The following is a 25,916-nucleotide window of genomic DNA, read 5'->3' as shown; positions in this document are numbered from 1 at the left end:
TACCAAACAAGAAAATTAATTTGAGCTTATATCAAAATCTAGTAACAAGATATATATCATTTCCCATCATCCCTTACGGATGCAAAATGGCGGAGCTCTTCAGGTAACGTAAAGTGCAATGATTGTGATTTACTGTTATTACCATGGTTTTTCGTGCTCGAATTTTCTGGCCTAAACATTGCGAAGTTTCCAAAATTAAATAACTTTCCCATTCTCTTACAGTAAAGCAAACGAGGCCTTTGTTGACGAGAATTACGGAGAAGCAGTGAAGGTAACACTTGACAATGTCCACAACTTTAAATCGTCCGATTCATAGTAAAGCTGAAGTTTCTAGAAATCGCGGATATTGATCACGTTAGAAGGTGATTTCACCGTGCTCCTGGGGCACACGATATCTCTATAATATGATCCCCTGCCCTCCGTTCGGTAGATCTGACCCACACAGTGTTAAACACGTGTGAAGTCGTCATATTTTGGTACCGTACGACAATTTCTGAAAAATAGATCGACTTTTAGTTTTCGTTTTACCAAAACACATTTTGAGACCACATCTGCCAAATCATGGGCACAGGCTAGGCTTTGAATATTGGAGTCCGACCTATCTCCATGTCACAGGAGACGTGAGAGAAATAAAAAAAAAAGTACCAAGTCGTATTTTTTGTTATTTTTTTTTTTACAAATCTCCTGCACTGCATGCCCATAGTATAATAGTGAAGTAAAAGATCCATGTTTTTATCAGCAAAACATGGATTGTGAATACCCCCCCCCCTCCCCTATGAAACCAAGTGAACAGTTACATGTGTATCTCATGATATCTCTCATAGTGAAATTTTTTGTCAATTTTTTTGGGCTTAGTAAACAGCTGTTCTGCAATACTTCAGTAACTATGTGCACATAATGAAAAGGTGGGGGGGGGGGTACAAATTAAATTGTAATTAATTTCACTGTTCGCTCTGGTACACTATCAATGGTTGCACTGTAAAAATAAGTCATAGGGATCAGTACTTCTGGTGCAGATGATTACATTACATTAGTCTAAAAATTACAGTTGGTTGGTAGTTGTGCATATATTGTGCACACCTTGTGGAATTTATCACACAGCTGTCACCTACTCTTGTGATGGACACAGGTGAACAGTGATTGCTCTTGATTTGCTGCTGACATTTCAGGCAACCTCTTACTGTTCATATAGAATGAATGAAATATTATTGTTTGCTATTGTACTTGACTTAGTACAGAGAGTGTTCGTGTGCAAAGAAAAAAAGACTGGAAATTGAGCTTATGTTGACATTTGGACTTTGGGGTATGAAAGGGTAGGGGTCCCTGAAAATTCTGATGGTCTAAAGGGCTGGGAACTTGAATATTATCTTGAACTTTGGCAGAATGCAGAGGTATTACTTGAAGATAGCCCAGGGCAGCTGTCACAGTCACATTATATCTTGTTTAGATGATTGTCACTTGTGATCAAAACAACATGGCAGATACAGTGTAGCACACAATGTCATCTGCATATCATACAGAAAAGTGCGAACACATGATCAATGGGAATTTTTTTAATTTTATTTTTTGGTCTGGTTCAGGTTGTTACAATGTACATAGAAGTCAACAGAGATTTCTCATTGATGTGTTCACACTTTCTGTATGATATGGAGACAACATTGTGTGCTACACTGTATCTGCCATGTTGTTTTGATCACAAGAAGAAAATGTCATCAAATCTCACTATTTCTCTCACAGCGTTTTGATGTTTTATTTTCAAATTACCTAAAAAAAAAAGTTTAGGGTCGGCAGTGAAAATTAGGTTGGATTGGGTTACCAGAAACCAAACAGTTAATTTTATTTTTGACCTAAGTATGTTCAAATATTGGTGAATTGTCATGTCTAACTGTAGCTGATTTGTCACCTGTTTGCATTGCAGTTGTATGAACAAGCCATAGAGCAGGATGGGCAGAATGCAGAGTATTACCTGAAGAGAGCCCAGGCATACATCAAATTAGAACAATACCCTAGTGAGTACTTTACCGCATGTGTAAAAATAAACATTGTTTTGGAAGTATTTATTCTACTGTTAATGTATGAAGTTATCTTGTAATAATGTATTATTTATGGATTATATATGTGTATATCTTTCCTAACCTAAGTTATCACATAATGGGCATATGTCATGGGTTAGTATAATTGTGCACCAGTGTACCCTCTAATGATAGCCAAATTTTGTTATTGGGAGTCAAAATGATAAAAACTGCCACGTCTTGTGAGTCATCACATAGTAAGAGATAGGGGAACACCAAATTTTAGTGTGTCACTGGGAATTATTTGTGTTAGTGGCACGTCAAATTGGCTTAGAGGGCACAATGGTGCACAATAAGCATAGACTAGATGGAAAATACATATAGTAATTACTTAATTACTAATAGTATACAGAATCAGACCAGTTCGGAATGTTCATCCCATCCCAAAACAGTACAATATTTTTAATGTAATGTTTGCCAATGGCTAGGGCCATGCTTGAATTTGTAAATGCAAGACCAGATGATTGTATTGTACATGCAATACATTGTGAATGATTAACAAGAATGTTCAGATTACATATACTGTTGAAAGTGGAGAAACTTTAAAGGATGGGGTGTTAAATCTAGTTATGTAGCAATTTATGACATACATATTCTGTTAAATCAGGAAATCAAGGTATTTTCAACAACTTTGGGTTCTGGAGTCTCAAATCAAATTTGTCTTGATTACCAAGAAAAACCAAATAGAAACTTTTTTCACCTCTGTTGTTCTAGCAGTTATAAACTGTTGCATCATGGGTCTTAACAGACATGAATATGTATTAAATGAACAAGGAATATTCATGACTCCTTAGTACTTATATCCTTCAGATAAATAGCACAGTTCTTGTTCTGTGACAGTAAATACAACTTTTTCTGTTATTATTTCACTACTAGATGCTGTCAATGATGCACAGAAAGCAATAGATCTTGTACCAAATAATGCTAAAGCATACTTGAGGAAAGGGTAAGTAAGCAAACAAACCTAACACAAACAAATAAACAGCGATATGAACACTTGGAAATATTACATATTGAGATATCATTCAGGAAGTACAGACATGTAATACAGACAATACAGTAAGCTTTGCAAAGGCTTGTGTGGTGGCAGATTTACAAACTTGAAAACATTAGCAGCCACATGAATCGCCACCATTGTCTTGCCCTGCGGATGAATGCTAGAACAGTCTGCCACAGGTATCAGCTGGGCAACCATGGTATAGGATAAATTGGTTATCACACAACATTGCCACTTTGTTGATTGTATTACAGTTGTATGTATTTCAGTTGCATAAATTTGATTTGAAGATAGGTGGTTTTGTCACTGAAATGACATTATCACTCTCAGAAATACTCAAAAAAGGTGTGATGTGTTAGCCAGTAACACAAGATTTATTGTGATTGGTGAATTCATTTTGTCATTTTTAACACACATATAAACACTTTGTAATAATGGGGATGTATCATGACTTTCTGTGTAGGTACTTCATCCACTCAAAGTATACATTAGCTTGATGTCATTAAAAAAAACAAAGTAATTAATTGACCATGCCACTAGAGTTGTAAATCAAATGTTAGGAATTACCATAGACCCTTCACCCACTGTGAGGGTTTATGGAATTACATTACAGTGGACTTCAATTTTAGCAATGCTGTCTATATTTTGTTTTACTTTTCAGAACTGCATGTTTTTATCTTGAGAGATATGACGATGCAAGGAAAGCATTCATGGAAGGTCAAAGGTTAGATCAAAGTGATTCAACATTTAAAACTTGGATCAGGAAATGTGAAGCTGAACTTAACTGTGAGTAACATCACCTATGTATACAATTTGTGAAGTCATGATGGTTGAATGCTAGGAATGTCTGGCTTGAAATTTGCATGGTTGTTTGTTACTGAATGGTTTAAGTACGTCCTTGGGCAAGATTTCAACCATGATTTTGTCACCAGTCAACACAGCTGTATAAATGGGTACCTGGTAGGATAGAGGTTGTTATGTGAATGATTTAACCCTACATGTATGTGCTTCCTGAGGCTGCAGTTGATTGTGTGTTTTCCAGGGAGTTGAAGTATAAAGGGCTGTTGTCCCGTTATAGATCCATGCCAATGAAACTATTGTAAAGTACTTTGAGCAGTGTTGGAAAGCGTTATATAATTTATATTATTATCATTGATGACTTTCATTGGTTTTCAATGCACTGCTGTAAAAGGAACTTCATAAAGACCCAACAAATTTAGATTTTAATGACTTCCACATCTTCAGTCTATACCCTTCCACATGTTTGCTGATGTTGGGGAACCCTGGTAAAACACGCAGGGAATTTCGGTAGATTTTACCTACAAATGTACTGGTACATAACCACCCATAACAAAAATACTGTTTTTCTTTCTAGTGGAAGAAATGGAAGAGTCGGGGCCTACAGCAGAAGGAAAGGTAAGGTGTTGAATATTTGATCCTTTTTGTCTGTACCTCAACTATTTGAAAGCAGTGGCAATATTCTAAACTCTACAAGTTCAATTATACTGAAGTTATAGAAATGGGCAATACATTAGTCAGTACTGTTATTTTAATTTCCAACATTTACCTGTAACCATTAATTTATCAATTTATCATCTTTCCATGTATGTACAGCCAATTGTAGGTGTGGCAAGTGGTAGTACAGACTCAACACCAGTATCAACACAACAAACAGAACCAAAATCAAATACACAGACAGAATCAACATCAAATGTACAAACAGAAACATCTACAGCAACACCATCGGAAACAACGAATGAAACAACAGCAGCATCACCTGTATCTCAACCACCAGTAGCACCAAAAATCAGGTATTGTATACAGAGTCCAGTTTGAGTATTATATGAGTGATTTACAATCTGAAATCCATGCATGCCTGTGTGTATGCTTACGCTCATTTGACATTCATGAACTAGTAGGGTTGATAGATTCTTGTCTTTGACATCCAGTACTGTGACTGTTAATTCTACATTGAATCATTGATCTCACCCCTGAGTGGCAAGTACATTTACAGTGACTTTTATTGTACATGTATGTATGTATAAATAGGTATGATTGGTACCAGACAGAGACGCATGTTGTCATCACTATTATGATCAAAAAAGCCAAGAAGGAAGATGTCACGTTAAAGTACACAGATAAAACAGTAAGTTATTAGCTTAACTAACATAACAATGAAGTGTGTGTGTGTGTGTGTATGTATGTATGTGTGTGTATGTATGTATGTGTGTGTTTGTGTGTGTGTGTGTTTGTGTGTGTGCGTGCGTGCCTGCATACATGTGCGTGTGAGTCTGCATGTGTGGGGTTTTTCAATATTCAAGGAAGAAGATGAACTTGATGATTTGTATTCAACGTAGATGAAGGCAAGTGGAATATATTCAAAAAGATGTAATTATAGAACATAAATTTGCATAGTTGTGTAACTGTTTGATAATGTAGTGGAGAATGATTGATAATGATTGAGTTTTAATCAAACTGATTATCCTGGTCAACAGCCAACATTACTACACACTACATTGTTGTTGTTATCATATAAGCATTGAGATGATACACTACTACTAAGCATTGCTGTAGAGTACTGTTAGTCTAAGAACAACTGAAATGATAGCTAAATCCCAAATCATTCATGTAAATCCTGTACACCTACAAACTGAGTTAAAATAAAGTTGAAATGACATTTTTCGTGTAGGTTAGTGCATCAGTGCGGCTTCCCACAGACACCAACTACAATTTAGATCTAAGCCTTGCACACTGTATTGTTCCAGACAAGAGTCTTCATAAAGTTTTATCAACCAAGGTAATGTTACATAAAGTCATTTTTATGCTTATCTACACAACGAAATACAGAGGGAGGTCATACACACTTGGATGTCTATGACAGTCCTTCCCAAATCCAGAGTAAATGTTGTACAGACTTGGTGATTACCCCCTGTCTGATTCACGAGTCCAAATTTGGATTTACTCCTGGAGTAAGTAATGACTTGCGTAATATACAGAAATGTGACCTCTGTACAAATGACCGTGAATATCATAATTATGTGATATGCTAAGTTTCTGCTGACTTATCTTAACTCTAAAAGGTTGCAGATAATGAGACAGTCAAAACTATAGAGTTTGAAATATGGAAGCTACTATTAAACTTGTATACATACATTGCTCGTGAATGAAGTAGAATACAGAATACTTGTCATTAGTAACTATTCAATCTTGCAAATATGCGATAAAAAAAAATAAGCTATTATTTTCATACTAACCTTGGTTTTTCTCATGGTTAGATTGAGGTAAAGTTGAAAAAAGCTGATGGTCTGAGGTGGAATATGTTAGAAGCACCAGCAGAAGAGAAGAAAGTCATCAAGAAAGCAGGTAAGAATGTTACAAAACCTTGTGACGTGTAAGTGCAAGTGTGGCATACTTAGGGTATATGCAGTACTTTCACGAGTGTAGCGAATGAAACTGCAACAGAAAACATTGCAAGCACGAGTGCTAATACCCCTGAGTACCCACACTGGAACTTCACTTACACTACGTGGGGTTCTGTTATTATTGCAGATGTTTATCCAAAACAACAAATTTCCATAAAAATGACAATATGCGATCACACGCTTTTGTGTAGAACGAACATTTGTATCCTCATTTGCATATCATTTACATGCAGGTATGCAATGATGTTTTTGATATTGCACTGCAGTGAAAATAAAAAAATGTACCATTCGTGTGTGTGTGTGTGTGTGTGTGTGTGTGTGTGTGTGTGTGCGTGCGTGTGCGTGTGTGTGTGTGTGTGCACCATTGCAAGCAATCTCTGGTGGAAATAACAAACCTTAGCATCAAATATGGTAGACTATTAAAGGCTCAGATCAGGATTGAAATTTAGGTGTGAAAAACAGTTGTCTAGTCGAACTACAGAAAAAGTTAGTCTAGAACAAAGAATGGTCTCATATAATTCTTGTGGCGTCACTGAGGGTGGGTGGTAAATTCTATTTTAGGTAAACAAGAATTCTAAACCAGTGACAGAACTTGTTACAACCATAATTTGAAATTATCATAACTGCAGTTCATCATTCTTTTATAAGACATGGCAATGTTGTATTCCACATAGATATCAGTCAGGATGACGTCCACAAATACCCCTCATCAAGTCACCATGGAAAAGACTGGGATAAACTGGCAAAAGATGTGGAAAAGGAGGAAAAAGACAGCAAATTAGAGGGAGACGCAGCACTAAACCAACTCTTTCAACAAATCTATACAGATGGCACTGATGAAGTCAGGAGAGCAATGAATAAATCATTTGTAAGTATGATACATTATACCACACACACAAACCAGGTTTGAACCAAAAATAAGGGTTTTATACCCTGGGCGTTCTATGTCAAAACCTCTGTCTATGTCATTAGTCTTCCAAATTGCTATTTATTTTTCATAAAGTATGTTCAGGATGTATGGTTATATAGATCACCTTGTCAATATTTCTCTTTGTCCAGCCAAGGAAAATACAAATGACTTAAGGGGCCTTGTCACTTCTTGTCTATTGACTTGTACTGACAATGCCCCTTAGGTCACTCATAGAATGGAATTACTTTCACTGGTTAATTCTTAGTAACTACTTGTACAGGCAGATATATTTAGTGTAATCAGGACAACAAGTGATTAAAGCTAAAAATATTGATTAATAAGATTATAACACTGTACTGTGACTACTATATTTGTGTTTGGTTGGGGTATATGTTAATTTTCTTCTAATTTATTAAAACATCTGCATGTTATGGTTTTTAGCTCCCGTATGGGAGGTAATGTCGTGGTGATGTCTGTCTGTCTGTGCTGAAATTTTGTTCCACTGATATCTCAAAAAGTACTGAAGCAAATGTTTTGCAATTTACTATGTGACATTGTCGGGCTGTAAATTAGCACTGTAACTTTCAGTTTCATTTGAATTGCATCTAATCTTCAAACAAATTTTTTCAGCTTTTAACATCATGGTATTCATCTGATTTCATACTTGATAGGAACGTTGCACCTTTCTGATAGCAACAAAAGTTAGTATCTTTCACACATTATTGAGTTTACTGTGAAGTTGTTGAAATGTACAAGTAGAGTTCCTAATACTGTACACGTTTGATTTACATAAATGTGGATTGATTGTATATCATTGTATTATTCTTCCCAGTCTGAATCAGGAGGTACTGTGCTGAGTACCAACTGGCAAGACATCGCTAAGAAGAAGACAGAAGTTAAACCACCAGATGGCATGGAATGGAAGGATTGGGAATAAGGAGCAGATTGTCGAGTAGTTATAAATCTGATGTAGAAGACATTACTGTTTGCTTTATGTCTGCTGTACATGGCTTTTATGTAGTCAGGTTCAAACCCTCCAATGCTGTTGTATAGATGTGTCATCTACTCACCCACCCAACACACACACATAGTAATATGGCCAATGGCTGTGTTTTCAAACACAATTTTTTTTTTACTATTTCATGTAATATCAGTTCCACCCATTTAGATACTGCAATGTTGTGAGGTGAATCATGGTTGAATCAATCAGAAAATGTTTCCCTTTGTAATTGGCTGATCCTGTTTAGCAATGTCAGACGGCAACATTCTCATTGGTTTACGTCATGAGGAGATGCTTCTAATGTCATCTGGCTGACACAGAACTGGTAGATTAAACACCGGTAACAATTTGTGCTCGTTTTATGGCTGACATTTTATTTAGTATATATTGAATTCATATTCGTAAGCATGTGTAGGGTGTGACAATGCTGTCGAGGATATCCAACACGTTAAGAGCTGTATGAACTATACTCTCCTAAATCACAAGAAATAAATGTTCAAATACTTTTATTCAATGTGTAGAATTCTTAACAAAACTTAATTTCATCAATCAACATTGCTACAAAATAACAGTCTTTCAATATTTTGATGACTAACGGCCATCTTCATCTAGCGGAGAATGATACAATGATCTGTACCTACCATTGCTATGGGAGGAGACCCAGGGGAACTGATTCTAACTTTTACATCACCTTAGGCTTGAGGTCATGACATTTTTTGAGGTCATTGCCTCATTCCCAGATGAAGATGGCTGTTAGTCGTTGAAATATTGGAAGACTCTGATATTTTGTTGCACTGTTGATTGGTGAAATTAAGTCTTGTTCACAAGAAGTCAGCATTTGAATACACACATAGAACAAAAACTGTACATAGTTTATGGACAGCAGATAAGACCCTCTTCTAAATCAGATTTAAAATTAGACTAGGAAACCGTACAAGGCCTTCATATTATAACAAGACGATGTACCATGTTCCTGTCATCCATTGTGATCATTTTTGACAGAAATGTTGCTTGAAGGAACCCAATATTTTGGAGAAATGAGGATGAAAATGTATGGACATCCAACCATGAAGTGGACAGACTTGGCACATCAAAGTCACTACACTTCAAAATCTTACATTTAGTTAACTCGGTCAAAAGTAAAGGAAAATAGGCTAGCCAGGTGGAAAAATTAACAAAACTGTGTTTTTACTCAAATATGATGAAATATAACAGGAAAATCGTAAATAATATAATGGGAATAAACAAAACATAATTAGAGTTCACTTTTTTCTTCTGCTGCCATGATACTATATATTCAGACTATCCTTTCCAGTCAAAAAAAGTACATCTGAACAACACCCCTAGTGGCGAAACTATACATTCTTTTGTTTTTCCAATAACAGGACTATGAATTGTAATATAACACTGTACTGGTGACCGATAGACATCAAATTTATTTTATACACTCATATAGGTATTACAGTATTAAACACACAATCAATGTTATCATAGACGTGATGTCAGTTACAATGCTTTAAGGTATTTTGCCATATTCCGAAAAATTTTCAACAAAAATATATGGTCTGATAAGAAAATATCCTAACCTTCAGAAAAGTAAGCCAGGAACAGTTGTATTGTAATACAGATCAATGAATATGAAACATAACTGTCTCCTTATTAATTAAAGACTCGCAGACCTGGCCAAATTCGAACATAATTTTTTTAGACACAAACTCCAGAAGCCAAATTCCTGAATTGAAACTCATAATGCGCAAGACTGAGAAATGCCCGTGGTTATCCAATTTGCTTAAAGTCATCAGTACACTAACAATCTAGCCGTCATCATATTCAGACTATGAAATATTAACAGGATATCAATGTGAACATGTATATTAAACTGTAAGATATGTCATGTTGTTGCATCAGCTTTGTCTTTTTTTTTGAGAGGGCTTCGCCAATGCACAAGGGTGCCCTCAACACAGATTGGATTTAGAGCTGTATCTACTGTGGTAGTATTTAGTATGTAGCTGCTGTTGAAACGTGTATATTTAGTGTGTCATTACAGCCTACTTGTGGTATTTTACAATCTGAATGCAATTCTAACTTCAAATATCAACCAGTAATTTAATTGTTTCCAATCATTTCTACCTTGCTTGTAAAGTGAAAATAAAAGAAGCCTTTTGCAATTCACTGATTATAGTGTAGTGTATGGTGTGTATTTATGACATAGACAGACAGACAGACTGTCCCATTTTGGGAAAAGCTACATGTAATGTACAAATTCATATAGCTTGCCATCTGTAACAGAATTTAGGAAGTGTTGATGGTGCCTTCTCGATACGCCTACTTGAGTTCTTTCACTTCTACAAAGCTTTAATGACATATTGACAGACAGACATACATATACTTGCACATATACATACGTACATGTACGTACATACATACATACATACATACATACATACATACAAATACATACATACATACATACATACATACATACATACAGCATGAAAGGATAGCTTGTTATGTGTATATAAGTCATTCGTGTTAGGGACAATCGAATAATGTAGAAAAAAGCTCAATAAACAAACTTGGTTCCTTTAGAACAAAACCCCTCCCAAGTGCAACATTGACACGTTTATGATGATGTAAACCATGAGGAAAACAGTAGCGATCACACTACTACCCCCTCCCCCTAAACAAATGAAGTTTATCGAGCTCGTGTGACATTGTGCGATTGTCCCTTACTAACTGCCAAAATGCAGCTAAATAAAAGTACTAAAAAGTGAGATAAATATTTGTCACAAATTTACTTAATATATTTTGTCATTTGTATTCACCTCTCAATTCAATTGAATTCTCTCTCGATTTTGTTTCCAATGAATTAATTTATTACTGATGTATAATATGTTTTCATTGTTTGCTTTTGTGTGTGTGGGTGTGGTAGCCATATGTACAGCTATTCTGAGGCATATGAAAATAAGAAAGAAACCATTTCACTGGTTTCTCTTTTCAACGTCTATGGTTGCAACAATGAAAATGCATACTGTGGTACAGTGTGACCTCTAAGCCAATTTGACGCGACACTGACGCACACAATTTCTAGTGACGCCCCAAAATTTGGTGTTCCCCTATCTCTTACTATGTGGTGACTCACAAGAAATGCCGGTTTTTCTCATTTTGACTCACAACAACAAAATTTAGCTATCATTAGGAGGCACACTGCTAATTAGTGTTGAAATTTATCACCTAAAAATTGCCTGTGCTTAAAATTAAAACCTAATCAGCAAGAGAATACATGATGAATAGGGGACAGTAGTACTGGTGTACATGTGTGTCAAGGTCTATGGTTCATTCCTGTCAAAATTAATGAAGATCAAAAAGGCAAGAAAATGCATCACTATGGGATGGTGGCACCAGTGCATGTACATTTTGGTGTGTCACAGTTTTCTGGCAGAGTTACACAAAAAGTTGGTCCTAACAAAAAAGAATAATGTTATCAAACTCTTATGACTACTGCTAAGGCCTAATAACAAAAATAGTGTGGTTACGATTACGCTAAATTTTAGAATAGGTGAGGTAGGTACATTTTTTATTTATTTTATTTTTTAATATTTTTATTCATATATGAGTGTCTAATTCAGGTAGTTATGTTTTCCGTTATTTTCCACATGGTCTCTGTGTTCTTGGTTTCTTCTCATCAGATGTATAGCCATTCCAGATTGGAATGACAGTTTTATATTGTTTTTTAAGTTGATGTCAGTTTTCGCATATAATATTTCTTGCGAGACCACTATTTTAACGATTTTATTATGTAAAAAAAAAAAGGTTTCGGGTCGGGGTTGAGAAACTAGGTGGGGGTCGGGTAAGCAGAACCAAACAATTTGTTTTGTTAGACCCAACCTTTAGGTTTAAAAAAAAACCAAGTTATCTGGCAGTTTTACAGAAAAAGTTGGTCTTGACCAAAAGAATGATGTTATCGAACTCTTATGGCACTACTGCTAAGATAGCAATAATGTGAGAATGTGGGATTGAATCATGAGTCTTTAATGTAACATGTATAAATAAGGAATTGAATACAATCCAATACTAAGTATACCATGTGATCAAGTACATAAGGTGTTACTCGATTGATGCAAAGGATTTTTATTTTAAAATATGACATGACTGACCTGGTCTAATTTTTCAAGCCTTCAAAAACTACTTACCAAAACTTTTTCTAAACTTAGCATTTGAAAGCAACAATGATTTGTGTACTGTCTTTTTATGAAATTTTCCAGGTGAATGTGTGTTCAGTGTTTTCGACCAGTCACCTGCATTTATAAAAAAACAAATTGAAACTATTTTGGGTCCCTTTAATATAAAATACACCCAAGAATGATTGCATTTAAACCACGAGTATTGGTTTTATAGAGTTTACCAACACTTTTAATGCAGTCAGTCATTTATATATACCATATAAAGCTATGGACTGTAAAATGTGTCCATTCTGCCATTCTGCCTCCCCGTTCTTCTCTTTCCAGTCTCGTTTGAGAGGGGTAGGTCAGTGCTTGAGGGCGCTCTGACATGGTGTATATTCAAGATTAATAAAGTTACAGAATATCTGTATTTTGTTTAGATTTCACTAAATAAGTCTAATATTTGTCATAAAAGAAACCAGCTGTCAAGAATTCTGCTGTGTTGTTATCTGATATGATAGATTAGATTTGAATCATGTGAGATTGGATATCTCCACAACTATTCACTATGTAGTTAAAAACTCAAACATTTCTTTGGATGTTGCACAGTTGGCAATCTTTCTGCAAACAGTGACTGGATGGTACCCCTTGTCCGTTTTCATCTCTTCTAACTCTCTCCTTTTCTTCGGTCAAGTTTTAGCCACCTGTCTTCAGACATACACATCATTAATACTGGTTTAATTCCTTGGAACATACACAGTCACTGCTTCATTTCAATATTCATTGCATTGTAAAGTCACTGGCTATTATCCACAGATTTATTCCCGAAAACGTAAACAATCACTTGGCTATTTTTGCAGTCTTATTCCTGGAAACGTAAACAGTCACTGGCTATTTTCCACACAGAGTCCTGGGTTGTCAGAACAAAATTTTGATTGAAACCATTCACTCTACTTCCGTCAAACTTGACTGTTCCATTCACAGTTACCAATATTGAAATGCGCCCTCCAGTGGCTTCCTCTGGAAATGAAAAAAATAATGCTGCTGGTATCAAATGAGTCTAAGTACTAAATATATCTTAATGATTTATGATATACTGCCTTTCATGTAACCTGTCACACTGATAAATGGGCACTTTAGTCATCGACTTGGTTTTATAGATAAATTATACAATGTAGATGGTGGTGTGAGACATTACAAAGAATATGAGAACAAAATTAAAACTAGCGTGAGACGGCTAGATTACAGAGCCAGCCATGTGATGAACAACGATGGTGAATCCATCAAACGCCAGACATAAATTTGTTATGAACATTCTCTATAGTATAATATAACTCCAACTTTGGCATTTACTGTTTTTGATTTCACTGCTAAATGCAGAACTCAGACATGTACATTTTACTCTGAAGAAAACCTTTTCGTGTAAGGTCAAAATGTCAGAAATAAATGTTTTAACATAGGCTAAAGGAATTGTTAGCTTTTTATCAAAACCCCAATTTTTTATTTGCCTGTTTCTTTTTCAATGACGTATGAAAGAGATTTGCTATAAACATGTTTCTCTTATGTTCCATTTTCATTTGTGTGATTCTGAATATAAGGGATGATCAATTGTAGATCTACGCACAAGTTGTTCACGTAGACACAGAAGACTCCCTAGCTTGCTGACACAACAGACATACAATCGCTGGACTTCAGCCATTTCTATGATTATTCAGGTACATTTGTATTTTGGAAATATCACCTTTATTTCCTTTCAGCTTTCATTTCATTGTAACTGTTGAACACAATGTACACCATTTTCAGACTTCATATGTATACTAAATCCTGGTAAAAACTTCCCTTATTTTTTTAGAATGATTACAAGGCACTATAACTTTAAATGTCTGGTTTACTGACTGACTTATAAGAGCTATTTAAAGTCTATAAACAAATCTAATGATGGATCAATTCTTACCATTACTCAGTTTATAAGAACTCTCATCCGACCCCCATCTGTCTTTGATGAATAAATGTAAGTGAAGACACTGAGGCTAATACTTACCTAAAACAGGGTGACAATCCAAAGTGTCCACTTTGAAAGAACTTGTTGGAAGTTGTTCGAAAAATTTGGCTACTTCCTCTGACCCATTACAAGCATTACCATTCCAAACCAGTGATGCAGAGTCTAAGTATAACTTTGACAGGTTCTGGTAAATAACAGACATAATATTGCTATAACTGTGTTAACCTTACAAGACTGGTTTCAAGGACAGTATCTGGTACAACTAAATTTGTTAGGCTATGATGTTAAATTCTTACTTTTAAATGTATTTCTTCCTAATGTATTGTTCTTGCTACACATATCTATCTGACGTGATTACTTTGTTTGTAGCTAATTTTAAAAGTTGCAGATAAAATTGGAAAAGTAGGCAGTGATAAGCACGAGGGGAGATCCATGAATTTACCCAACAATGGATATATATAGTCTAGTGAGTGAAACAAATAATACATAAACACTTGAAAAAGTAGCCGGAGATTTTTTGCCAACTATCGGCCCTTATCTACATCCCAGTGATACATATATAACTTTCACAGAGGACACTGATAATTGTCACAATCATCATCGCTTCTAACTATATGGAGTGGTAATCACCAAATAAAGGTCAAAATCTTCAATGAATCTGACAAAACTAAAACTAAACAATGTGTGGATTTTGTAACTTGAAATAAAATTTCATTTCATATGAGTGTCATAAAAATAGCAATGTCGATCATTTCAAATTTTGGTCGACACCAAGACTTCTGCTCCGCACGCAGTATTATAGGTACACGCAAGAAAAAATTGTTCTATTTTGATGGTGACTCCCTAGTACGAGGTAAAAAGCTATTACAGGTACTGATAATTACTAACCATGTTTCTTTGCTCCATGCACTACACTATAGGGAATGTTGGAGAATGATTCAATATTCCAGACTAGTTCTATTTTGACCCCTTAGTATTATGAGGTAAAAAGCCAGCATGTAGAAAGAATGCTATTTTCTCACTTACACTTCGTCTTCTGTCAAACGTTTCATAATACAGTTTATGGAATTTCTCTGCAGCCTCACATGCTTGGTCAACTTTACTTTTAAAATCCTACAAAAAAAAATATAAAAGAAGTATTAATTAGGCTTATTCTTTGCATAGATTTGGTGAACATTTTGAAAGTGATAGTTGTTACACACAAAAACATAAATTCTGCTATGTTCTGATATTATAGATCTAATAAGTTTAACTAAAATATGCTCAAAATTATATTCAGACTCCATGTGTATAAACATATTTGTTAATACAATGATACAATAGCGCTGAGGCAACTCTGACTCGAGTATGTTATTTGGTAGGCATGGAGTGATACATAACATAGCCCCTATAGACCTACTGAATATACCCAATACTCAAAACTGTCTCTGCCATACATCCATCATTGTATGGTGTAGGTTTATTTTGTAATTTCATCATTCACACTCTGTTCGATTTGTAAATATTCCTTTCACATTTTTATAAATTTAGTCAAATGTGTCCTTTAGTCGTGGTGGGAGACGGAGAAAGCCGGAACTCGATTCTGATAATGTGATATTTACATGTAATACCCTCCTTTGTTTTGGACATTGTCAGAATCGAGTCCCGTACTTTGTCTGCAAGCAGGACTGTGTGTCCATATCCCATTGCTTTCAGTCCACGTCTACTAATTGCTTCTGTCAGCTCTTTGCTTAATCGTAACATTTCTACCTCTACGGTCAAAAGGAAGTTGTGATCAGGGAAACGCTTAAACTGTAAGATACGTCGTGTTGTTTAGCCCATGGATGTATTAGTGAGACTAATACATCCATGTTTAGCCCTACCAGGCTTGTGAATGATAGGGGACAATGATAGCTATGGCGTGGTACGTCCTCGCGTACGTATGTCGTGTATTTACGTTACACCGTAATATACTAATACACGTCCAGTCGAGTACCAGAAACGCTACATGTATTGCCAATGCTGTACTCAAAAACAATCAAAATTATTGTTACTAATCACACTTCAACGTCCTTAGGTAATGTAACACACGAAGAGGGCCTGGAAATGATCCTCAACATCACTTGTTCAAGTTTTTATATATGAATTTTTGACTAGGTTGCCACACACTGCAGAATGCAGGGGAACGGTTTCTACTCACAGTCGCCGCCATTCTTGTGTCTCCCGTGCTTCTTTTATACTTCCGGCTTCGAGGTCAAAGGTTAGATTACCACTTGCCGGCGAAGAACTTGACTCTTCTGCTGACGCGACGCCGTTTAAATTTTAAACGAAGATAGTTTGCATTAGTCGTGACAGTACCTAAAGACATCGTAGACACCACCTATATTGTAAAGGGAAACTGGTTCCGAGCTCCGTAAAATCGGATAAGGGGAGGAAATCTGTGCATTTTCATTTGTGTTAACTTCCGCTTTGCCAACGAAACGTGTACTGTCTGCTGTGCTGCTGGCATTAGTGGTAGCAAGCTGTGTGGAGCTAGCTGCAAAGGGAAAAGAGTCACTTCGTGTCTAGTTGAAGTTCATTTTCAGAAATACGTTCGCTTCGCGTTCATTCCGTCACAATGATTCAAGTCGACGTCTTTTGGTCTTTTGCCATGGGTGCATGTTTTGCAGCGTGTGCGGCCGAACCTTTAAAACGGGAACATTCCATGCTTGTGAACAAATATTTTGTGTATTGTATACTGTATTTGAGTCTGTTATTTGCTCCATCTGGGGTCTATCTCCTCTGGGGCTATCCCGGTTGGGAAACAATGTTTTTCTTCGATCGCAGTCTTCACCCAATTTGGCCTTGTTTGTTTGCCTGTACTAACATATTGCTGGGCGTCTTGGGTTTCATGGCTGGGTGGAAGTTGATCCACAACGGGAAAGAAGCCACGGCACACGCTGTATGGACCCTGTCGTATACTTGTATGTTTGCTATTCTAACCCTTGGATATGACAGATTTCTCTATGCAGGTAAGAGTACGTTTACTATTTTCAATGTTTATTTTAATCAATTCCATACTTTATGTATATTTATTAATTAATTAATTTATTTATTTATTTATTTGCTTGTGTAGTTAACATTTGACAAAATCCTGTATCCCGTTGGAATAAACCGTACATTTAGAAAGAAATGGAAACACAGGGGTCGGTGACCGGGTGTAAGAAATAAAGCAAATTTTGTAATCAAAGACACTTTAATTTTACTTAATTCTACATAATTTAATTCTTTCAAGTGCAAATTTTGAGAAATTTTATAGGTGAAACTGTTCATTATGTGTACACTATTATGATAATAGTTAAATTATATCTTATCATGAAAATTTCAACTACAACAGTCTAAACTCCCAGTAATCATGCAACAAGTGTAGTGAAATGACACAATCACTTTGTACAATTCACAAATGAAAATGGCCTTATTTTTATTAGTTGTTTTTGGAGTACTTGCTTACTTCTTTAATAGAAGTGGTTGGGAATGAAATGCCATATTCAAAAATTACAAGCAGCCTAAAACACTCCTGCATGTTGTAACATTCAAAGAGAATTCTACACTTGTGTACCCTCACTGTCACATGTGTGTTATTCTTTGTAGTATTCCATAGACTTTTCAGGGATGACCAATCCATAGTTTTTCCAGGGATAACTGATCCTTAGTTTTGCCAGGGATAACCGATCTTTAGGCTTTCCTGGGCTAACCGGTCTTTGGACTTTTCGGGGATAAACCAATCATGACTTACTTAATTTACAAAGGACATGCATTATTAGCTTGTACATCCTTTGGTGCTGTCTTTCACAGCCAATATTCAAAAGTACTCACAGTATTATACTCATTTAGCATACTTATATACCCACCATTTGCTTTAAGCAGAATTCAACCCTTATATTCAGATACAATATAGAAAATTCAAAGACGTTTATTATACATATTCTAAAATGACAGAGAAATCTTGTGAGCCATGAACTCTGCTATCTGTGCCAGAAAACTTTAATTTTTGAATGACATCAAAGATGTCCATATTTACATTATCCTTGGGATACCAGTATTTGGGATGCAAGTATGTTTACTGGAATAAAAAAAAAGTCAATTTGGGTCATTTAACATCAGAGAACAAATTTTTCAAAAATCAGCACAAACTTGTCTGTGTTTAGGATTGCATCATGAAATGGTTCATTGTGCAAAGTAACTATACTAGCTATTGTCAACACTGTGGTTGAGTTACATTCTTGTAAAGGACTTTGAAGTGTCCTGTCAACTTTGTCCACCATTATCAGACGAAGGGTTGCAATACAATACAAAGTGTGTTGACAGTGTTGTACCTTTCATTGTGTGTTGTACCCTGCACCATAGTATCCTGATTATGAAGTCAGCAATTTTTGTTGTTGGTCAAAATGATAAAAACTAGCTTACAGTTTACTTGTGAGTCAGCACATAGGTAGGGAAAGGAGAACACCACAAAACATTACTAGTCAGTGGCAACCTAAATTTGTTCATCCTATACATGTAAGTATAAAGCCATCAATTTTTTTTATCAACTTTATTTCAGGATAAAAGTGACCAGATGGTCATAAACCCCATAAAAACAGACAGCTACAATTCAATAATAGAAAAAACAAAACAACATAAAAAGGGTGGTAATGGGAGTGAAAAGTACATTAAATTCTGATACACTGAAATAATCTTTGAGCGTAAGAAAGAGTCTGGGAAATATACCACTGAAAATTAATACATTGTACATGTATGATGACCAAGGAAACCAATACCAACACTCTTACAGGAGAGAATTAAAAGAAAAATCCAGTCTTGCTTATTATAATTGTTTGCCTTTTACTACATTTTCATTCATTGATTACTGTTATCAAATTATATATGATTTTGGGTGATAAAATAGAACTTGATTCTCGTAACTTACTAAAAACTTTTGAAATCTTGTGAAAAAGTTCAACTACACTTGGCACATATTTAGCCATTTGAGATATTTCCTGCATGGTATCATCACTAGGAAATCCTCTAGTGATGACATCATTTTTACCCAAACCCCTTTATTATCTTGCCATTCTTTGTTTTGTCAAAAATCATATTTAAGTTGATTGCAGTAGTCTATACACAAGTACCAGTGTTCTCCACAAGGGATTTTTGAAGGGCACATCCCCTCTGTTTGCATGGGCCGCCCCTCTGTTTGCATTCATCACCCCTTTGTTTTTTGGCATGAACGTTTTTATAGGATTTTATTTAGTACAATACTAAATGTAAAAGAAAGTTTAACTGGACTTTTCCTGTAAGTCTTGCAAAAGGGAAAAAGAATCATCTCATCAGTAAGGCTGCAGATATTAATGAGATTAATTAATAAGTCCATCACGTGTGCCTTTTCATTTAGCTTTATTTTGGGCACCATTTTGAATCACTTGGTAAGTATACATGGAATGTGAAATGATGTCAATGTTGAAGGCCTTGTTCAAAGTGCCCATTCCAAAAATATGGTATGTCAAGGTTGTGATCAATCTGTGCACACAGACACTGCATGATATGTCAGCACCAAGGGTGACCTTTTGTTATTTGTTTTTCATCATAACTAAATAATGCTGGATGGTCATGGTCAGTCTGTTAAAAAAAATCAAAATTTGTGTATATGTACTGTTCAATTCATAATTATACTTTTTATAGCCTGGATGCCTTAGGGTTAATTCAAGAAATGACGTCGGAAGAATTCTATTTCTATGTACAATTTGCACATCAGTATATTACATATGCAAATAAGTGTGCAACTATTCCATCTCCAAGAAATCACAAGAATGCAGTTTTATATTTAGTATATTTATGGAATTAATTTTGCTTTGGATAAACATATGTAATGATAATAGAACCTCATTATGCATGATTGCCAGTGTTGGGGGATGTTAGACTGGTTCCTGGTACCCAGCATCCTCATCGCTGTAGGGCTTTGAGTATTGGGACCACTAATAGCTGCCATTTTTGTCAGGATTCTGACAAAAATGGCATATCAATCCTTATGTCATAATTATGACATTTGATGTTTCATATTGTCAAAAGATGCCAGTGAAATCAAGAACATATTCATATTTTGTCTGCCAGCAATATGGACCGAATATATTCTGCCATATTAGTTTCCCAAGATATTATCAAATCAGTGCTTTGTCTGTTAAAAACTTTTGCTGGCACTGACCAATCAGATTGCAAGGAAAATTAGAACCAATTACAGCCATGCATAAATTAGCCGTTACCAGTCCCAGCTATCTAAGCTGATAAGGGACCGGAAACCAGTCTATTGGGATATTTGCACTCATACATGTACTAATGTAGTGTTTTCTGCTGCACTTTCCCTGTACAGCTGTGCTTATGAAAATACAGCTGAAGAGATTATCACAAACACTAATGCAAATACCCAGAGTATGCCACAATGGCACTTTATATGTACAGCATGTTGTGCTGTCATAATATTTATGTTTTACATGTATACCCTCACAAAATTATAATGTACATGTATAGTCACATGTTGAAGTATCACAAAAAGATTGCATTCACATTATTAAATAAAAGACAGATATACATGATGTGTGGGTGTAAATATGGCATAATTGGGCTGCTTGTGGCGTTCTCTGCAATCATACTTTAATGAACCTAGTGAGTGACACTGAAAGTGCAGCAGAGAACAACAAGCATGCATATAAATACCCCTGAGTATGAGTACCCATACTGGTACTTACACGTCATGGATTCTGTTATAATACATACAGTTACTTTGTTGTATGTTTATCCAAAAAACAGTATGAAAATCCATGGAATCACATGATTTCATGTGCTAAACAAGGAAAGACTGCAATGGTTGAACCTCATTTGTATATCATTTGCAAACAGTATGTGAAATTAAGGGCAAGTGACTTCTGATCATAAGGATTGACAGTTAGCAAAAGCTGTTGGTCCTTATATGCGAAACTATTGGTCCTTATTCGGAACAGTTTATGACATGTATCTTCAGCTACGATTTTGAACTTTAACTTGATACATCGTGTTGTCTTTTTGCTGTAATAAAATATTAAGGGAGTACAACATATAGTTCAATATCCACAATAATTTATTTCATCTATATAATCTCTTGTGTTATTCATAATTTATTCTATACAAATAGAAATGCAAAGATTGGGAAATTCAACGAACGACACATGTTCTACCATATGGTAATTGTTGTAATGATACATAGGTAATAATCAGAATATTAGACCATATTTTTAATACATATTTATTATAACTCATCCAGAATGAGCCTTCCTCTGTATACATAGTACTCACAGTGATGATGTCACATGATAGACTGAGTTTACTTTTACTTTAATTTTAGGTACATTAGAAGAATGGCGTGCTGGCAAGAAATATCATCTCCTAGATTTCTTTCATTGTGAGGTTTTCTACACGTTAATTGTTATGTCTATCTTTGTATTACCCCCACTTTTCTATGCCATGGCCATATGGCCTACCGATGTTGCCATCACCAAGCAGAGAAAGTGGACCATGATTAAACAGGTGAATTATCCAAGTTGTTGACACACACACACACACACACACACACACACACATTAATTAACCCACACCTATTACATTATTTGGGATGATGAAACTGTTAACGCGAAAATGAATCTATGATATGCAGATTTGGTGTAAAAGTTCATATTTGATGGATATATTCATCCAAGAATGGTGCTTATGATAGCATTTTGACCACACGTGTGAATTTGGTAAAAAATGTGGTATCGGGTCAAATTGAATTAATACCATACATTAAAAATACCTTAGCTACAATGACCACACCCATAGCAACATTGACCGCAGCCATAACATCACTGACCACACTCATAGCTACCATGTCAACACCAATAGCAACATTGTTTATATTGACTACTTCCCTTGGCTTGTTGTTACAATGTCCACACCCATACATGTATATGCAAGGTGCTTTAAATTTAGCCAAAACAAATAAAATTATGATTACTGGTAGGCCATGAAAGTAAAAATCCCCAGCAACAATAATTATACCCATAGCAACAGCACAATGTTGATGTGTAGGTTGTAAGAAACAAGACTATGCATGGTTGTAGTTGACTAAGATGTCAAACTCTCAAATCATAAATGTATGTTTTATGCAAACATAGCAGTACATTGTAGTATTCATGAAGTACTTTGACATTATAAACAACAAGAGCAAATTATTGTCTAGAAACTAAACCTTCCCAACAATTATAGTACATGGTTACTGGGTATCACAGAAATCTCAGGCAACCATAACATAGCAACTGTAAACATAATCACTCTTTTCCCTATAACACATTATCATATCATATGAGAATTTAGCAATGTTAATACAAACAAAAAGGCTGCAATGTCATTGGCACTTCCTTTCAAAAGGCTAGTGTACAATCATTAGCATTTTATATATTTAGTAATGACAAATTGACAGGCACAGTACAATGTTAAGGGGCGAGATCAGTAAAAGGATAAAAAAAATATATTCCTTTAGTTTGGGGGTGGGTATCCCAGGAAGGTTTGAACCATTTTAGTTCTCGTCTTACAAAAATGATTTAATTTTAATGGATCTGATTTGTACCCATAAATACAAATTTTTCTAACAAATGCAGTCTAATCAAGAAATGGAAGAATTTTTGCTATTGTAAATGCATAGCACTAAAATACATGTAGGAATGATTGAGCGCTCTGAAACAATTGTCAATTTTGGTCAATTAAGTTAGAAGGGACCGAGGCCCAACTAAAAGAATTTAGTTTTTTATTCTATATTGAACTATTGATCTCACCCCTAAGTGAATTGCATATGATTTACTTGAATTCAATTCATTTGCCTTATGACAGGCAGAAGTTGTGGATTTCAATTGATAACGTGACATGTTTTGATACATAAAAGATTGACAATGTCTTTGTTTTTGTTTGTCTGACAGGCAGCCACAGGATACCTGTATGCATCTATTGCTGTTATTGTTGGCTTTCTACTTCTGTATGGTATGAAACAAACACCGAGAACATGGGGCTACGACAGGCTTCTAGCCTTCGTTATTGGACAACTTATTTTTGGTGTTGTCATATTCCTTCCATTGTTCTTTATTCCTTTAAAAAGAAACAAGATCAGGAAAATCAAGTAAATCTTACATTTTTGTAAGGTTTTCAGAAGTGCCTTCTATTAATCTCCCTCTACTCTAAATCACTTTATCACATAGTATTAGTATGAATTACAATTTTTTTTTAGTTTTAATTGCTCTTATTATTACAATGAAATACATATTTCCTGATTTTACTTCAATCTATTCGATAATAGAATCCTATTTGTTACACCAGGTTAAAATCATTTTTCTTAGAACATCGTTTTTTAATTTTGTGTTATAGTCCATATTGATGGTAATTTTCTTACAACTGCCAGGTAAGAATGTTATCAGAGTTTATAAAAATGGGGATGATACATTGAATTATGTCGCCATTTGCAATTTTTGAAGTTCTAGCGAAAACCTCACATTATGAATGAAAGAGTGGGTTTAATATAAAACGTGTCTTGGAAGTAAACTCATCAAACTTTTGCTTTTACTTTGTTCATGAAAACTCCAACCTATTCTAAGTTAAAATATAGTTTAAAATCTGGGTCATCATGCATATTTTTGCAGATAATGTGAAGCACTTTATAAGGTTCATTCTGATTGGTTAGAAACAAGCACATCTGTTGGTTGTACTGTTAACGAGTGATGCATGTTTTCCAATCAGTGACAACTTTGTAATAGCTTCACATCGCCCCAATTTTTTAAGTAGAGGTGAAAATAATATCAAAATTTAGTCATTTTAGAATTGAACATGGCTGCCAAATTCTGTGTTAACACTCACTATGTGAAAACAATAGATAGGCGTTTGACAATTTCCTGGAAAACAAGACAGGAACCCAATTTATGATAATTGTAAAGCACTTTGAGCAGAGTTTGAAAGCGTTATATCTATTTTATAAGGAGCAGGAACAAGCTTTCACATGGCAAACTTTGGAGAGATTTTAAAACTTTTTGATTATCATGGAAATTTTCCTACAGGTGCATTTTTCTACTACTTATATGAGAATTGGAATAATTACAAGAATTAAGTCATTTATCTGCAGGCCTCAATACTTGCATATGACAATTTGTTGCTTTAAAGACACCATTGCTGCATTGTGACGATAGTTTCAGTTTTTTTATGATATATATGGTTATTCATTTGATAAAGAATGGAGATGGTTACAGTATTTTACTTTTGTGATAATTCAGTCAAACCCAAAGTGCGCTGTCATTACACATACATGTAATTTGTCAAAGTTGCATGAGATAACTTGTGCAGTTTTATTGTCTGTGCCTTTTCGGTTTATTTTACTCTTATAATTTTCATATTATATAATTTTCAGTATAATTTTCAAATCTATCACTTTCTTGTAGCTTAGAAACTAAAGTAAAAACTAGCAGTTAACAACCTATTTTTTATTACCTGTTTTAAAGTATTTTTTGTCTCAGCTGGAAGACTTACTAGGCTAGTATGGACTCCATGGAGAAACATAAATCTAAGTCTTACAAAGTCACAATAGCTTGTTCAGAAATTAGTTTTTAGTTCATTTTGTTAAAGAAAAATATTAATCATATTTGGGATTAGTATGCCATTATTAGTGTTTCACTAATTCATTTTTTATGGTTTGAAATAATTTCACATAGGTCTCACCAGCATTACATATCATCAGACATTGCCACAGGTGTCAAAGGGCATTATCAAATGTATTCTTTCTTTGATCAAACAGACGAAATTTTTTTTAAAAATTTAGTACTGTGAAAGGGGTGAGAAATAATTTTTTATTGTCATTTTATGAGAAGCTTTAAGCAGAACACAGTAATCAAAGTAAGAAATAAAGCAGGAAAATTGCCAAATATAAGTAACATTTTTAAGGTGTTTTGCTTGTATGATACAGACTACAGTAAATTAACATAAACATAACAAAATGTCAATATTGGTAAGTTACAAATGTCCGTTAAGGCTGCACTAGCTGCAACTGCAGTATTTTTTTGGTCCCCCAAAGGGTTGACTATTAAAATGGGCTGCATCCGTCTGTTTGTCTTTGCATATGTGTGTACGTCCATTCGTTTGTTCATAATATGTCATTTCTCAGACATGCAATATCTGATTTCTTTCAAACCTGACACAAAGGTGACATATCATATGGGACATATGCACATCACTTTGTACAGTGATATATGCAAATTTGACTGAATAGCAGCCATATTTGTAGTTAAAAATCCATATTTACTGCATAACTCAA

At 35.0% G+C, this 25,916-nt stretch overlaps 3 protein-coding genes across 3 annotated transcripts in view; 2 read left to right on the top strand and 1 right to left on the bottom strand.

Annotated features, from left to right (window-relative positions):
* The first annotated feature begins 75 nt into the window (after window positions 1-75).
* On the top strand, window positions 76-10,578 carry LOC144438629 (protein SGT1 homolog). Its single transcript, XM_078127738.1, has 12 exons — window positions 76-103; window positions 223-271; window positions 1,919-2,009; window positions 2,949-3,018; window positions 3,731-3,855; window positions 4,445-4,485; window positions 4,684-4,880; window positions 5,119-5,215; window positions 5,759-5,866; window positions 6,345-6,432; window positions 7,166-7,359; window positions 8,234-10,578. Exons 1-12 carry the CDS (start codon window positions 87-89, stop codon window positions 8,336-8,338), a joined length of 1,182 nt encoding a protein of 393 aa, XP_077983864.1. The 5' UTR covers window positions 76-86; the 3' UTR covers window positions 8,339-10,578.
* Window positions 10,579-12,551: 1,973 nt separating this feature from the next.
* On the bottom strand, window positions 12,552-16,764 carry LOC144438935 (NTF2-related export protein 2-like). Its single transcript, XM_078128162.1, has 4 exons — window positions 16,746-16,764; window positions 15,593-15,679; window positions 14,606-14,750; window positions 12,552-13,584 (listed from the first exon to the last, which is right to left on the bottom strand). The coding sequence occupies exons 1-4, from the start codon at window positions 16,755-16,757 to the stop codon at window positions 13,427-13,429; spliced, it is 402 nt and encodes a 133-aa protein (XP_077984288.1). The 5' UTR covers window positions 16,758-16,764; the 3' UTR covers window positions 12,552-13,426.
* Window positions 16,765-17,435: 671 nt separating this feature from the next.
* LOC144439135 (uncharacterized) overlaps window positions 17,436-25,916 on the top strand; it is a 35,652-nt gene continuing 27,171 nt past the window's right edge. Inside the window, exons 1-3 of the mRNA XM_078128404.1 lie at window positions 17,436-17,556; window positions 21,939-22,120; window positions 23,545-23,741. Coding sequence (XP_077984530.1) covers window positions 17,436-17,556; window positions 21,939-22,120; window positions 23,545-23,741 — 500 coding nt within the window. The remainder of the gene's footprint in view (window positions 17,557-21,938; window positions 22,121-23,544; window positions 23,742-25,916) is intronic.

This window comes from Glandiceps talaboti, chromosome 8 (genome assembly GCF_964340395.1).
Source record: "Glandiceps talaboti chromosome 8, keGlaTala1.1, whole genome shotgun sequence".
NCBI lineage: Eukaryota > Metazoa > Hemichordata > Enteropneusta > Spengelidae > Glandiceps > Glandiceps talaboti.
This window is presented reverse-complemented; position numbering and strand designations above follow the sequence as displayed.